Source organism: Cololabis saira, chromosome 10 (assembly GCF_033807715.1).
Source record: "Cololabis saira isolate AMF1-May2022 chromosome 10, fColSai1.1, whole genome shotgun sequence".
In the NCBI taxonomy this organism is placed as follows: domain Eukaryota; kingdom Metazoa; phylum Chordata; class Actinopteri; order Beloniformes; family Belonidae; genus Cololabis; species Cololabis saira.
Genome location: NC_084596.1, coordinates 26,383,459 through 26,399,637, shown reverse-complemented (window position 1 = coordinate 26,399,637; position 16,179 = coordinate 26,383,459). Strand labels below are relative to the sequence as shown.

General features: G+C 43.0%; 1 protein-coding gene across 5 annotated transcripts in view; it reads right to left on the bottom strand.

Annotated features, from left to right (window-relative positions):
- arhgap21b (Rho GTPase activating protein 21b) overlaps nucleotides 1-16,179 on the bottom strand; it is a 41,592-nt gene that overhangs the window by 18,543 nt on the left and 6,870 nt on the right. For 2 of the 5 annotated variants that reach the window (XM_061732316.1, XM_061732317.1), the window contains exons 3-9: nucleotides 14,272-14,454; nucleotides 14,139-14,160; nucleotides 11,279-11,371; nucleotides 5,882-5,960; nucleotides 5,733-5,787; nucleotides 2,877-2,903; nucleotides 8-1,586 (exon numbers count right to left, since the gene is read on the bottom strand). In XM_061732316.1, coding sequence (XP_061588300.1) covers nucleotides 8-1,586; nucleotides 2,877-2,903; nucleotides 5,733-5,787; nucleotides 5,882-5,960; nucleotides 11,279-11,371; nucleotides 14,139-14,160; nucleotides 14,272-14,454 — 2,038 coding nt within the window. Of the gene's footprint in view, nucleotides 1-7; nucleotides 1,587-2,179; nucleotides 2,824-2,876; nucleotides 2,904-5,732; nucleotides 5,788-5,881; nucleotides 5,961-11,278; nucleotides 11,372-14,138; nucleotides 14,161-14,271; nucleotides 14,455-16,179 lie in introns of those variants that run through there. The other 3 variants (XM_061732318.1, XM_061732320.1, XM_061732319.1) reach the window with 2 other exon arrangements.

Here is a 16,179-nt window from a genome sequence, read left to right as displayed (position 1 = left end):
CTCTTACCAATGAATGGAATGGAGTCAAGAGACTCATCCAAGTTGCTGGAGCAGGAGGTGTGATGTTCTCCAAGATGGCGAATGCGCATCTCTCGACGTGCATCATTTGGAAGCCAGCATGCCGCCACATCTGCCGATGAATCTGCTCCTTCATCATTTACAGCCAGGATGTAGGAAGGATGCCGTAGGGGACTGGGGTTTTTCCCAGAAGGTGGTTTCTCCCTCATAACCACCCCAGTCTCTGAGGGGCTTTGTCCATTGACTTGACTCGGACAATCTATCTGTGGTACCTTTAGGATGCCAGGCCTCTGAGGCATCTCTTTTGGAGTAGAGCATGATGAAGACCTGAGTCCTACCAAAACTGCATCTCTGCCTGCATCAACAGGCTGCATGGTTTCTGCCCGTATTCTGTTCTGGCCCTGTTGGCTAGTGTGGTCTGAATAATGTCCTTTGACTGAAACTCTTTGGTCAGCGAAAGTATGTTCAGCACTTGTGCTCTTCCCAATAAGTAAGGGACCGTCAGACAGCATGGGTGAGGAGCGGGTTTGCAAGGAATTTGGTCCTTTGGAGTATAAAGATGGTTTCATTGCCCCCCTCGTTCCACCACTGTATCCAACAGAAGGCCGGTAGATCATGGCATGTCTCGGGATAGACTGTCTGGTGGGCCTTGTGCCTTGGTCCGCCCTTCCATACCCTCCTCTCCTCTCACTAGGTCGAGCCAACTCTGTTGGGTCAGCATAATCTGTGGAGCACACCCGTGCTTTGTGAACAAGGCCATCCTGGGACATGCTTCTAGGGGTCCAGTTCCTTGCATGACTCATTTTTTCCGCACTCCTGATACGGTCCTGCGAGACACTGCGTGGTGCAATCTGAAGGTTTGGTGGAGGTCCTTGGTATGACCTTTCATGGGACGTACTCCTTCGTCGCAGCCCCTTAGGTCCCCAGTCTCCTCGGGGAATGTGATGAGAAATAAGAAAGGGGGCCTGACCGGAAGTTCGTAAATTGTCTAGCCTCTCCTGAATTGTTCGACTACCATGGGAATGGATTCCTTTGTTGTCAATGTACTCTCTGTATGTTTGGTAAGTGCGCCAATCAATGTTTTGATGGTTGCCTGGGTAGTGAGGTCCTTGACCGCCAAATGGAACAATTCCTGTACCACTGGGATAGACCTCAGCTTTTCGAGGGTGAGGATACTGAGCCAATGACCCAGGTCTTCCCCTAACAAAGACAGGCTCCATGAAATCCTTCCTGTGCACTGGACCCAGGCGATCCATATGGGCTGCATTGGAGGGAACGACCACAGTCCTAACACTGTCATTGCGAATGCACACCGCCGTTTGAGTTTTAGGATATGGTTGAGGGGGGGGAGGAGGAGGAGAAGGGGGTACGGTGATTTCCTTACGATACCCATGGTCAGGAGTTGCTATTAGGCCTCGGCAGACCTGTCCCACGGAATCTGCCCCCTGGGCCATGCCCGTAGGCTTACAGTCTACTCTGGGGTAACATACTGAGGGAGGATCAGGGATGTGACAAGCATTTCCACTGTAGGTAGTGTGTCCACGAAGATAGGCATCCTGGGAATAGGCCTGGGGACAGAGCATCAAATCACCATCACAACAGGTAAAGTACAAACGTGAAGTGTGTGCATTATTCAACTGAGTACTACTAGCTGCAGAGAAGTCAAGTGTGATATTAAAAATATTACTGGATGCATGTGTGTAGGCTGTGCATGTTGCAGTGTGAGCAAGTGGAGGCGTTTTAAGCAGTTCAGGAGTGTCACTGCTGTTCATCTGTTCTTTATTTAGAAATCTTATGGTAATAAATTGTATATAGCACAGTATGAGCCACAGCAGAACTTTCTTCAGGCGGAGGTTTAACAATGGTTCAAACAATATTTTTCAATGCAGAATTCTGGTAGCCAATATTCCTGACTGTTGCTCAAAGAACAGTTTGTTCTTACCCAATAGCTGTCATTAGGAAAAAAAATAAAGAATTTCACCAATACAAGAAAAACATTTGCTTCAACTGCAAACATAGGAGATAATTGAGGACAAGCTAGGATTTCTACAAAGCTCTTAAAATTTAGTCTAAATTGTGGCAAAATCTATTAAGATTGTGCAGCAATACATATAGTTATCAACCACATTACACGATAACTCATTTACACAGCGTTACCTACCTCTCACTGACAAGAGAGTAACTTCGGACAGACAGCAGGCTTCCCATAAAGAAAATGCTATATTTTGCTTCAGTTATCATGCCTAATTTGTCAACCTATACCGTTTGCTTGCAGATGAATAAGAAAAAAAATCCCCTGCTAGAGCTTCTTCCACTTAGTTAACTATGAGCGTATTAGACTAACGTTCTTTAACCGCTTTACTCACTCTCATACTGCTTATACAACAGGCTAGAGACAAGTAAAGGTTTAAGGACTTTGATCCTGTTACAACTGGTGTTGCTTTATAATCTTACAAAAAGCTGTGTGTGCCACAGCAATCTGTGCTATCCTCAGTCCCTCCTTTAGAAAGCATGACTGTATAAGACAGTTCAGAGGTCAGTGGCCTTTATCACACTAATGGCATCTGACATAGGATGAAAGAGGGGTGAGGCTTCACTGAGATACCAGGTGGATGCCAACTTGAGCTCTAAATCTAACAGGTACTGCAGGCACAGTGCATCGGCCATTTCTAGAGCCTAAACATTTGAGTTATAAGCACAAATTTGACCATTGAACATGCATCCCAGACAAGTGAATGGTGATAATGTAGAACCAGAGGACATCCTTTAATGACAATGACATTCATGACACATGCACAATGATACAGCAGGTACAACATGTCAACATCAAGCAGCTAGCCAGTATGCCATTTTCTTACCAGAATAGTCGTTTCCTCAGAAAAAGGCTGTTGTTACAATGTGTGAAAATAAGACAATTAAGATATGAGGGAAGACAGATTGGAAGAGAAAAAGATGCCAGCAGAAAAAAATGCACACATTGTGAGAAACAAAAACGATCCCAACAGCTGAGAAGAGGAAACAGCCATAGCAATGCCTGGGCTTGACATGCTAAAAATACACTAGAGCTGCAATAGCGGTACGCAGGGATGAAAAAGCAAAGATGTAGCAGGGGTTACCACATTACGACCTGGCTGTGACACTCTGTCCTGGGTGAAGTGACAGGAGCAGAAGCTTGCCTCTCATGTTGCTGTTAGGTCTTCACGGCTCCATCCATCTTCAAACAGAATATTACGCTAACTGAACAAGGTGTCTCCAATCTATGTCTCTCTCTCTCCCTCCCTCCCTCCCTCCCTGTTATTGCTCACATGACAGAAGCAGCAGCTGCTGATTATACATTCAGCTGTGATGGTACAGCTCCCCCTCCCATTCCTCCCTTCTCTCTTCTTTTCACTAAGCGTCAACCTGTTTAAAACACAGGGCAGTCAGCTGATGTTATCCACTGGTTTCAGCTCATCATTCACGGTATTCCCTCTATTTCTCCTTGCTCACCATTTCCTCTGCCTTCATGGCATACAGTTCCCTCCCTTTTCTGCTCCTTAAAGGTTCAATCTCTCCTCCTCTTTGCTAAGCAACTGCTGCCTGTTTCCAAGCACTCAGTGTGCGCTCTCCACTACAGTGTCTTTCTACTAGCATCTCTGATAAACCTTTGATTCTAATGGATGGAACTCAGTTTTCTTGTCTACACTAGATATTATGTGGGCAGTTGTTTGGTGTTTGCTGTATAACATTGTTGACAGCAGTATCACAGCACACGCCTAGGAAAGACTTGACTACGGTAACAAATACAAAGAGAAACATAAGCAAGGAAGATGGAAGACTTAAAAGGGAAGAGAGTGGAGAAAAGGGGAAGTTTTCAAAGAAAGGATAAAAATGACCCACTCCCTCCATTTATAACATCTAGGGTTTCATTTCGCCAACTTGTATTAAGATATATTATAATTCCGATAAGAATGTGTGCGATTATGTGATCATTTTAGATATCGAATGTAATTTATGGAAATTTGTGAGGTACAAAAATACACTTAACTGATAACAAAATACATATTGATTATGTAAATGTCAACTTCATGACTGACTGAAACAACAAGCTGATTATGAACATTTAATCTGACCATCAGGGATCCCCAGGGAAACATTCTGGTATAAATATCCCAACCTTTTCATTAAAGTGGATCATTCATAAACACTTAATTTCACAAGAAAGGATTCCGGTGCATCTGGCAAAGCATGTACGATGTTTTTAACAGTGCTCTTTGCTGTGAATGTGAAGAATCAATAGCAGCTAACTACAGCGCCTAGTAACAAGCATAAAAGATTAATGATAAAATCCCAAGTGCCTACAGATATGAGGACTGACGTCTGCACTCAACACTTCACGTAATGCAGTACTCAACGTAATTTTTATTAGTACATATTTCAAAAACATTTTCTTATGGTTTGTTCAAACTAGGGGAAAAACAAACTTGAATGAAACAAACTACTTATCATCACTAAATTTGTAAATGTACCTTTAAAAATACCACTTGGTGGTATCTTATCAAACTATGCATGCAGTATCAAGTTCACTTACGAAACTGAATCAATTTGATTTTCTTACGGAATGTCTTGCATATAGGTTTAATTATTTTCTATTAAGTTTATTCAACACCTTACCACTAGCTGAAAGCGCTACCATTTTTGTAGTGATACAAAAATAAACAGATAAATCCAACCTAATTAAGTTGGAAAACATGAGCCTCTATTTTTAAATTTTTGATTTGTAGTCTATAATAATATTGTCAAGAGCTATAAAGTTATAATACGACATTTAAAAGAATTAAAGACAAAATTACCATAAACAGAGATAAGAACCAATTTTACGCCACCAAATATATTCCAGTAGATTTAAAAAAAATTATTTCAACATGCACAGCTTAAATTTTGTCACTTTTGTTTTGTCATTTTTCCCTTCTTCTCAACCATCTCTATGTCTATGTATTCCAATATCAATCAAAGGTACCGTTTTACAATTTCGTGCTGGGTTTCAAAGTAACTGCAAATATCTTACTTTTGTTTTGTTTGTTTTTAGTTTTATTTATTACACTATACCTTTAGTACATTTATGTTTATTACGCTATACCTTTATTTATTACAGTATACCACTAAGACAAAACTTACAGATTTACAGAGATTTTAGTTTGTGTGTGTGCCCATATTTCGGTCCTTATTATGTTGTCTGTACAGGTATTTTTGGTGATGCTTGCTCCAGCACTCCATTTCAGCATTAGTGTCAGCAGCAGTTCTGGGGGACAGCAAGTCAGCTCTGGCCTGATTAAGAGGCCTATATAGGGAGCTCTGATGGGATAGGCCGGCTGCCTGAATCTCATGACTAATGTCCCAACATGAGCACCTTTAAATGGAGCACCTTTAACTAGAGCACCTTTGTAATGACATGGATATTACACTAATCCGTCACAATATTATGACAACCAACATATAAAATGAGTAACACAGTTGACCTTGTTTAGGGCAATGTTCTGCTGGGAAACCTACTTTCTGGCGAACATTTCTGCAGACCAACTTGATATATCTGGTAAAAATGATGTCTGTCATAATAACATAGCTGATTGCTGTTTTACAACACTGGTGTATTTTCAGAACTTAAAATGGACTTGAGTATGACAAAAAAAATCAAATTAGATGAAAGTTAAGGAGATTAAGTAATCAAACCTTACCAGTTGTAGTATATCTTCATCTTTGGGCATTACACAAAGTTCAAGAAAGTCACCACTTTAAAAATAAACAAAAACAAAAGAGCACTCTTTAAATTGGATATATACTGAATGAACCAGAATTAATCAAATAAATTTAGAACCAACCTTACCTGTCTTGGATCAAAGATATAACTTCACAGTAGGCCTTCCCGATGATGCTTGCACCATTCACCTTCACTATTCGATCACCTAATTAAAAAAACAAACAAAAAAATGAAACAGAAACTACATCAGTGACAGAAATGGTCATAAAATGTTGGCTGGTGTTTCATACATGATCAGACTGCACGTGTGGTAGAAGCCACACATTGCAATGTACTTTATGTCTAAAACCATTCTGACATATTTTCACGTGGTGGAGTTTATCGGCACTGTTATGGGAATAGACTGCATGTATCTCTGCTGAAGTAGATTTCACTATTGCTGTATTTGGCGGACCATTAGGCGCACCACATTATAAGGCGTAATATCAATGAACGGGTCTATTTTCATACACGAGGCGCACCGGGTTATAAGGAGCATGATAAAACATATTTAAGCGAAACAAAACAGTCTGGTAAGTTCAACTTTATTCATCTCATTCACAATAACTCAGAATATCATTCAGTTGTAACTATTACAGAAAAATACATTCACATTTTAAATTAATCGTCTTCCACAAATCCACAAATAAAAAGTGGCAGAGGTAAGTGTAGTACTACGTCTTGTTCTCTGATTGGTTCATCATTGCAATCGATAGTGGACATCTGAAGTTAGTATGAGGTTGGAACAACGTTGTATTCCAACATTTGATTACAATTGGATTATGTTATAGATTTGAAAATTGGGTTTGCGCTAAAAACCTAACGTTGGCTTGACTTTAATTATAGTAAGGTAACATTGACTAGTTGTTGGATGATGGTTGCTTTCCAGTACTACATAATTAGTTATTAGGGCTGTTCGATTTTGCCCAAAAATAAAATCTCGATTTTTTTTTCTCTCAAAATCCGATTTTCGATTACGATTATTTTGTGAATTGACAAAAGGCAAAGAAATGATTTCAAATATGCTGTTTTTTTATTGAACATTTGCCCCATTGGGCTTTAAGTGCAAACTTATGCTCTTATTAAACCAAAAATGAATGAATAAAGTGCAAAACTCTGTAAAATAAGTTGAAAAAAAGTTTTAAAAAATATAATAAAATATAAAGTTTTATCTCTGAAAAAAAAAAAAAATCAGCAAATCAGCACTTGCAAGCATACAGTAAGTTATATTTCCAATTAAATAAAACAAGATATTTTCTAATTAAACTAAACTGGGTCTTTGCATGCTAAATAATAATGCAACCCATGAAGGAGATAGAGGTGTGTAATGTCAGTCATTACATTTGCTATTCACATTTGCAAGTTTTTTGCAAGGAACACGAGCCGGTCTACCGCATCTGGCTTGAGGGATGCCCGGTGGCGTGTTAGTATATCACCATGGTTACAACGCCCCCTCCTACACTAAAGAGCCTCTCCGATGGGGCACTTGTCGCAGGTATTGAGAGGTATTTCCATCAATCATTAATATGGTATCAATCATTAATATGTGTGCAGACAAGGTAAAAAAAATAAATAAATAAAAAAATAAAATAAATTAAAAAAAAAAAAAGTGAAAAATCGATTTTACGATTTTCACGTTTTAACATCGTTCTAATTACATAATCGCGATTACGATTTAAAATCGATTAATCGAACAGCCCTATTAGTTATCTAACGTTGTCTGATGTTGCAACCCGTATCTGTCAGGGTTTTGACACTTCCTCCCAGTTTTAGTTTCAGTTCTGTCTTGCCCCGCCTGTGTCCCATCTGCCCTGATTGTGTCCGCACCTGTGTCTCGTCTTGTCTCGTTATCCCCTCAGTATATCTTGTCTTGTCATTCCTTGGTTCCCTGTCGGTCCGTACTGTTCTCTCCTCCATGTCTCCTCGTGTTTTGGTCCTGATCCTGTTTTTGTATTTATCCTGCTCTGCAGCGCTTTGCTTTACCTTTTTGGATTAAAACCCTTTTGTTTTTGAGAACTCCTGACTCCAGCCTCCCTCTGTCTCCTGCACTTGGGTCCTTTACCAACCAAACCATGACAGAACGGACCGACCATATGGACCCAGCGGGAGACTACCTCACCTTTATGGAGTTTTTGCGCCAGGAGGAGTATTGGAACCCCTTTTGGGGAACACGCCTGGCTCTGGGTGGGCCCAGGAGCCTGCAGGCCCAGGGGAAGCGACGGCGTCAGCCCCAGCCCCAGCCTGTTCCGGTGGGGGCCCTGGACGCACCTCTTCCTGTTCCCGAGGTGGTCCTGGACGCATCCCAGCCTGTTTCCCCTTTCTGGGGAACACGCCTGGCTCGAGGCGGGCCCAGGGGTTCTCAGCCCCAGGGGAAGCGACGGCGTCAGCCCCAGCCCCAGCCTGTTCCGGTGGGGGCCCTGGACGCACCTCTTCCTGTTCCCGAGGTGGTCCTGGACGCATCCCAGCCTGTTTCCCCCTTCTGGGGAACACGCCTGGCTCGAGGCGGGCCCAGGGTTTCTCAGCCCCAGGGGAAGCGACGGCGTCAGCGCCAGCCCCAGCCTGTTCCTGCTCCAGCGGTGGTCCTGGACGCATCGCCCCCTGTTCTGGCTCCAGCAGTTGTCCTGGACGCATCGCCCCCTGTTCCGGCTCCAGCAGTGGTCCTCGACGCATCGCCCCCTGTTCTGGCTCCAGCGGTGGTCCTGGACGCCTCAGCTCCTGCTGGAGTGATGGTTTCGGACCCCCCTCAGCCAGCTCCGAGGACCCGTGCCCCCCCTCAGCCAGCTCCGAGGACCCGTGCCCCCCCCTCAGCCAGCTCCAAGGACCCGTGCCCCCCCTCAGCCAGCTCCGAGGACCCGTGTTCCCCCCCAGCCCGCCCTGGATGTGGACTGTGGGGACATCTGGGATCTGTCCCTTGAGGGGGGGCCAGCGCCCCGGACCCGGGTACCCCCGCAGCCGGCACCTCGGACCCGGGTACCCCCGCAGCCGGCACCTCGGACCCGGGTACCCCCGCAGCCGGCACCTCAGACCCGGGTACCCCCGCAGCCAGCACCACGGACCCGGGTTCCCACTCGGGCAGCTCCGGGGATCCTCTGCCCCCCGACGCCGGCTCCCCGCCTCCTGTCTGCCCCGGTTCCGGCACCCCGCCTCCTGTCTGCCCCGGTTCCGGCGCCCCGCCTCCTGTCTGCCCCGGTTCCGGCGCCCCGCCTCCTGTCTGCCCCGACTCCTGTTCCTGAGGCGGTCCCGCAGCCCTCTGTTCCTGAGGCGGTCCCGCAGCCCTCTGTTCCTGAGGCGGTCCCGCAGCCCTCTGTTCCTGAGGCGGTCCCGCAGCCCTCTGTTCCTGAGGCGGTCCCGCAGCCCTCTGTTCCTGAGGCGGTCCCGCAGCCCTCTGTTCCTGTGGCGGTCCCGCAGCCCTCTGTTCCTGTGGCGGTCCCGCAGCCCTCTGTTCCTGAGGCGGTCCCGCAGCCCTCTGTTCCTGAGGCGGTCCCGCAGCCCTCTGTTCCTGAGGCGGTCCCGCAGCCCTCTGTTCCTGAGGCGGTCCCGCAGCCCTCTGTTCCTGAGGCGGTCCCGCAGCCCTCTGTTCCTGAGGCGGTCCCGCAGCCCTCTGTTCCTGAGGCGGTCCCGCAGCCCTCGGTTCCTGAGGCGGTCCCAGAGCCCCGTCAGGTTCCAGAGCCCCGTCAGGTTCCCGAGCCCCGTCAGGTTCCCGAGCCCTGTCAAGTCCCCGAGCCACACCAAGAATCCCCGTCACGCCCCCCGCCAAGACCCAGGCCTAGGCCTCGGGGACGCCCCCCCGAGCTGTCTCGCTGGTCTGCCCGGTCCCGAGGTCGGCCCCCGGAACTTTGGCCGTGTGTGGCTTGGGCCCTCCTCCAGGCCCCCTCCGCCCACCCTGGGTTAGGACTCTGGGGACATCTGGGATCTGTCCCTTGAGGGGGGGGTACTGTCAGGGTTTTGACACTTCCTCCCAGTTTTAGTTTCAGTTCTGTCTTGCCCCGCCTGTGTCCCATCTGCCCTGATTGTGTCCGCACCTGTGTCTCGTCTTGTCTCGTTATCCCCTCAGTATATCTTGTCTTGTCATTCCTTGGTTCCCTGTCGGTCCGTACTGTTCTCTCCTCCATGTCTCCTCGTGTTTTGGTCCTGATCCTGTTTTTGTATTTATCCTGCTCTGCAGCGCTTTGCTTTACCTTTTTGGATTAAAACCCTTTTGTTTTTGAGAACTCCTGACTCCAGCCTCCCTCTGTCTCCTGCACTTGGGTCCTTTACCAACCAAACCATGACAGTATCCAACCCAAGACCAACTTTAATGTGTCAGCGGAATGGTCCGACAATCAATCAAGTGGATTATAGGGCGCACTGCCGATTCTTGAGAAAATTTAAGGATTTTAAGTGCGCCTTATAGAAAATACGGTATGTATGCATGGTTCAGGAAAAAAAAATAAATAAATAATTCAGAGTTTTCTTTGAAAGCTGCCATATTAAGGGGGATTCAGCACCCACACCCTGGGTGGGGTTGGCGAAAGGGCCTTTCTGTGTGGAATTTGCATGTTCTCCCTGTGCTCCCTTGGGTAGCAGTCCTGGGCTATACACTGCCCACAGGGATGGGAAGAGTCCGTCTGGAATAACGTGATCCTTCATTGCGCTACGTCCGGCCGGAGAAGCCCCGCCCTGTTGGGTGGAAAGAAGCGGCCTGCTCACTCCTTAGGATAAGAAGGAGACCTGAGCTCAGTGTAGGGCCTCCAGGGGTTGGCAGAGCGAGAGCAATGCCCAGGACGGACTTAAGTAGGAGCATTGGGTGAAAAATGGGAGTAAAAAAAATTGCGGAGAATTTTTTTTTTTTTTTTTTTTTTTTTTTTTTTTAAGAAAGCTGCCATATTATATTTTATGGGCTGATCAGATGTGGCCCATGATTTCACTCTACTGCTGTACAATAACAGTAAAGAATTGAATTTTATTCTAAATAAATATAGTGGAGTGGGTTTAAAAAAAACTTTTGAAGGGCCTTCAAATTAGAGTTTTGGCTTCATGCTGTCTGTAAAGGAATAAGAGCAAAAGTAAGAGTAAGATTGTTTAATATTATTTGTATTTGGAATTTTAACATTTTCCTGATTAAAGGTTTGTAAAGACAGAACCTGTGACAACAGAAACAAGTAAAAAACAAAGAGGTAAAGAGTCCAGGTCACTGAAGTGGTATAGCTTGCAGAAAGTCCTTGTAAGCAACTACAAAAATGTAGCTAATGCACATAAACAGCAGCAAAATAAAGAGCACTGCAACCACACTTCCTGGCTGGTGTGCTGCAGAGCAACAGTACAGTCAGGTCTCAAATGAAAACTGCTCTCCTTGCATTCCCCCCCACCCCCTATGCTATTGTACTTTTTCAAACACAGAAGTGCCAAAGCATAGGGAAGGTTTTCTGACTCACCTGCATTTTCTTCCAAACAAGCTGTGACGGGTTTTTAGTTTCTAAGGACTGAGCATTGACTGGTTCTTACCTGTGCAAAGCCCAGCTTCATGAGCAGGGCCACCTTCCTTGACTTGCTTCACAAAAATAGTGTCCATTGGTTCTAGCCTATTTCGCTGCCTCCCTGGTGAAAATAAACAAAAGAGATTATTAAGAACATATACAGAAATGTAACAAAGATTTTACCTTTAAAAGAAATTGCGGATTTCTAAAATTACAGGTGAATCAACAGATGAGAAATGCTTAAGGTTTTCCTAAACTTTATTATTATTATTATTATTATTATTAACAAAAAAAAAGGAAAATTAAGCCTTAGATATTAACATCACTAACACAAATTAAGTAATCGCCCACAATCATTCACAACGTTTCCCTTGCTCTGAAAATTACAGTGAATATAAAAAACAGCAAATCAAAATGAACAGTACAATTCTAAGAGAAGACTGGTGGTGGTCTCTAGTAAGATCTTGAAGAATGTGCATCAGTATTAAGATATCCAGACAGTTGTGTCCTGGGTAAGCCTTCCTTTGAATAAACATTCATTAATTGGTTAATATAAAAAAAAGAAAAGAAAAAGAAAATTCTGAGTTTCTAAAAAGAACATAGAACAAAGTAGCTAAATAAAAGGAAGACAGAAAAACCTTTTTGCTCATGCTGCCCCCGTCTCCTAGCAGCTGCATTACCACAAAAAAAAGGAAGAAAAAGGGGGAGTTGGAGTAAGTGAGAAAGACACCAAGGAGGGAGAGTTTCAGTGTGCTCAGCTACACAACTCCCACTCTTTCCTTGTAAACTGAGAAAGAGCTTTGGGCTAGATCAAGGGACAGCTAAAATACTTCCTTGTACTTAACATTCTGGTAGTATACATTTACTTCGGACTTGAGTCTATGGGAAGGCCAGCATGAAAACACATAATACCCGGTGACATGTATATCTTCTTAAAAAAAAGAAAAAATCCATGTAGGGTAAAGGAAACTCAAACGGGTTACATTTGTCATTATAAAGTCATATAAAAGTGTGGCAAATACTGAAAATGGGGTTTATTATTTTGATTAACATTTAAGCTGTGAAGCCAACAAGTTATATGCTCTGAATTTAAGGAACAAAACACTTATGACCTAATTTTTCCTCCCTCAACACATGAGATTACTCACAGAATCACACCATGAGGAGTGGCACTACATCATACTGTACAATTTCAAAGAGCAGGCAAAACATGCTCCCTCTGGTGGCATGTCAAAGGGGCTGCATCCTTATTTTCCCATCGAAGATGCTTAAAAAAACAAATAAATAAAAGAAATTGCGGTTTTGTTTTTACTAGAATAGATCCCCTAAAAACTGAGTGATAGAGGCTTATGTCTAATGTGGATTCAGATTTAAGCCAATTTAATGTATAGCCACAGTTGGTCTATTTTAATAAAACCTGCTGAAAAATCTATGATGATAAAGATTTAACTTAAAATGCTATCAGTCAATCCTTCTTAAGTTTAGTCCTACTTCAACAAATTTCTTCCTTTCACAAAAGAGCTAACTTGCCATTATATGGTAATTTCATACAGTTATTTCTTATAGATTGTTGTGATATTTTGATTAGGAAAAGAGGGAATGTCAAAACACTGATATGAGTAAATAAAAACCGCAATACAAATATGACCTGTCCTCCCATTTTTTGCTCATCTTGTGTAAACCAACAGTTTCGTTTCTTTGATTGTTACTTTAACTCCTCACTGAGTCTGGATTGACTCACTATTGTGGTGAGTGATTATGAATGTCTAAACCTTTAAGTTGTCCAATGATATTACTTTTTGGTTGGGCAAAATGCTTGCCAAGCACCAACAATATAAAACTAAAGTTCATTTCATACACAAAGTATTGAACTGTAAGGTTAAAAAAAAAAACTGCCATTGTTTATATCACCATGTTCTTCTTTCACAAAGCTCTAGGAAACACATGGGGTTTCCCTTGAGTAATATTAAACTGACTGCCTGGATTTATAATAATTAACTTCCTTATTATTGGCAGGATTTTTAAAAAGAAAAGAAAAGAAAAATTGATGCTTCTCTGGACAAGTATTTTTCTTTTCATGGATGACTAGCATCTAATAGATACTGTGATTTATCCAAATTTCCAAAGTTACTTGGCAAACACCTTTGTATGTACAAAACATACCAGTACATAATTAAACTAATGCAATATTGCCGCACTGATAAAGAAATAAGAACGGGCAAAATTTGTACCACAGTGTCCTTATTTGAACTTTTGCCTAACTTTTGTCCAAACTGCCAATAACAAAAATGAATAAAATTCTGGTGGGGAAGCCCCAATTAAGGATTTTACTGTTGCTTGTTTCACGAAGAATGTCATGCAAAGTTATTTATTTAAAATTCCTTCTGAATAAAACCAACATTTTCGAGCATGACTAAGAGCCATCACCTCCCAAAGACACACAAAAAAGAATTAAAGAAAGAAATGTATTTTATGAATGACACAGATGATGCACTTAAAAAGTTTACATCTTACTCAACTAATCAGGGACTTTTTGTGAATCTTTAGCTTTTTTACAAATCCTTTTCTGCAAGGACGAAAAAAATTAAACCTCGCCCACAGAAAATTTGTAAAATTTGAGGCTGTACTCTTCTGACAGTGTTTTTATGGTGAAAAACACAGCAAAAGCAGAAAAGTTGAATGAGAGGTGGGTCAGTGTGGGACAGAAACAGATGGTGTCAACTAACATTGCTAAGTGACACGTAGGAGCTACACTATTTCATCACATCGGAAGAAAAAATAGACAAAGAGCAAATGGATTAAGAATTATTGGAAGCCAGAGGCACAGATCTGACTCAGCAGTGCTGAATGGCAGAAAGGAGGAGGAACAGCGGAGTTTTTCTGCTTACCTCTACGGCCATGATCTTCCTCCTGTAAAAACACAAAAATACTCAAATGACTTGAGATGCACATGGATCTCAGATTGGGTTATCAGACTTTTTGTTGACTCTCAGTTAAAGAAGATAGAATCCTGAACATTACCGGGAAGCAGTGCAGGCTTGACTCTGGTGGGTAAACAATAAAGTGTCGCAAGGTGAAGCCGAATCCTTGGGATGTGCGACATAAACGCACAGCTTTTGGCCTCGGCCATGAGAACGGCTCCTCCTCTGCTGGGTATTGTGCTGCAGAAGAATCAGCCGGGCTTCTCCATTCTGGAGAGTCATTCTAACCCAAGAGAAAGAGAGGGGACTTTAAAGGCCAGAACACCCCAGTGTCAAAATTCAACGATATAGAATATTATGACAAGTAAACAGCCATCTGAAATGTTCAAATAACAAATTACTTTTTTTTTTTTTGTAAATTGATGTATATTAAAGCTGAGAGCTTTCAAAAAAGTTAATGGTATAGAGAAGAGGCATTTTGAAAACACAACAGACTAATGTTTACAGTCAATTCACAACTAGGGTAGTGCACGTCAGGTCTTAGGAAACCCACTGCTGTGTTTACTGACTATTTATAGCTTCACATCTTTGTGGTATCTCATGTGCAGCAGCAACTCCTTTTCTCAGATCTCCCCATATCATATTTCCTGTACTGGCATGACTTTCAGGAATGTGTCTGCTCAGTTTTCATTGCCACACTGAAAGGAAAAGAAGAATAATAATATTTTCCTATTTTTCCCCTCACACTGTCTCAAGTTCTTCCCCTCCCCCAGAAGCATAGACTTCCCCCACAATGTTAGGAATTTGATGAGCTTGCATGAACAATATCTCTGCTGTGGTGATAGGTTGAGGAAAACCAAAATGAGTTACTTGAATGTTAACAAAACATGTGTATGATAAATAATTTTCAAGAGCTGTTTCTGCTTATGAACATAAAAATTCTGTCACGCCTGTTTTAAGCAAATCAATTCAAACTTCTCTACCACTTGTTCCACCTATTACAGAGACAAAAATAGGTCAGCTGCATACAAAGACGTTTCTTTGCAAAAATTTAAATGGTTGAAAACCAATTCTCACACTCAATGTATTAAGGCCAATGAAGGTGTACGCTGTGTTAAGGCATGTTTTACTTTGCTCCTTACAGCCTTACAGAGGCCTTGAAAGAGCCCACTGTACCACTGAGTGGCTGGGAAAAGGAGCTGCAGATACAGCTGACACCCATGCATTTTGATGAACCTAGCAAAACCGGTTTTACAACACATAACCAAGCTTTCACTGTTCAGCAACAACTGCGCATTCATGCTAAGTCTGTGCCTGTCTGATCCTAGTGGGCCTTCCGAACAGTACAACACATTTAAATCTATACCAGGAGAAGTGCTTCTGGTGATAGGCCTATAAATCATGGGATGTTTGAAATGCCTACATGGATGTCCAAATGTCTCTGGGGCAAGCCTTCCTTGTACAAATCTGATTTAGGCAGTGCATGGAGCAATTTCTCTGATCTTTAGATGTGGACAACAGAAGGGGGTGAGGGCCTCCACACAGACACATGCCTTGCAGTGCTATCATTGCTACTTGCAGAGTTAATAGTGTTGTGACATTCCAGGTCAATAAATCCCAGACCCACATTTCTGACATGGTTTCCCTTTTATTATTATTTAAGGAACAGCAGCTATGACTATGGGGAGAGAGAGGGAGAAAAAAAAAGAGAGAAAAAGGAATATCAACAGGAAACAGCAAACAGACGTGTGAAAAAAAATGGCAAAAAAGGAAAGCACTAGAAAGGAACACCCATCAAAACACACAACTATCCTTTCCTGCTCTCAACTAAATGCCTCTCACCCATTTCTGAATCACCAGAATGCCAGACTTGATATTTGCACTGGGTGAGGCAACTGGAAGAGGGCTTTGTGTGGGCATTTGTTCCCCTGTTGGTAGTCTCTCAAAGTGAAAATTGGCCAAATACATGGGTCTTCAAATGTAGAAACAGAAAACTCAATCACTAGAT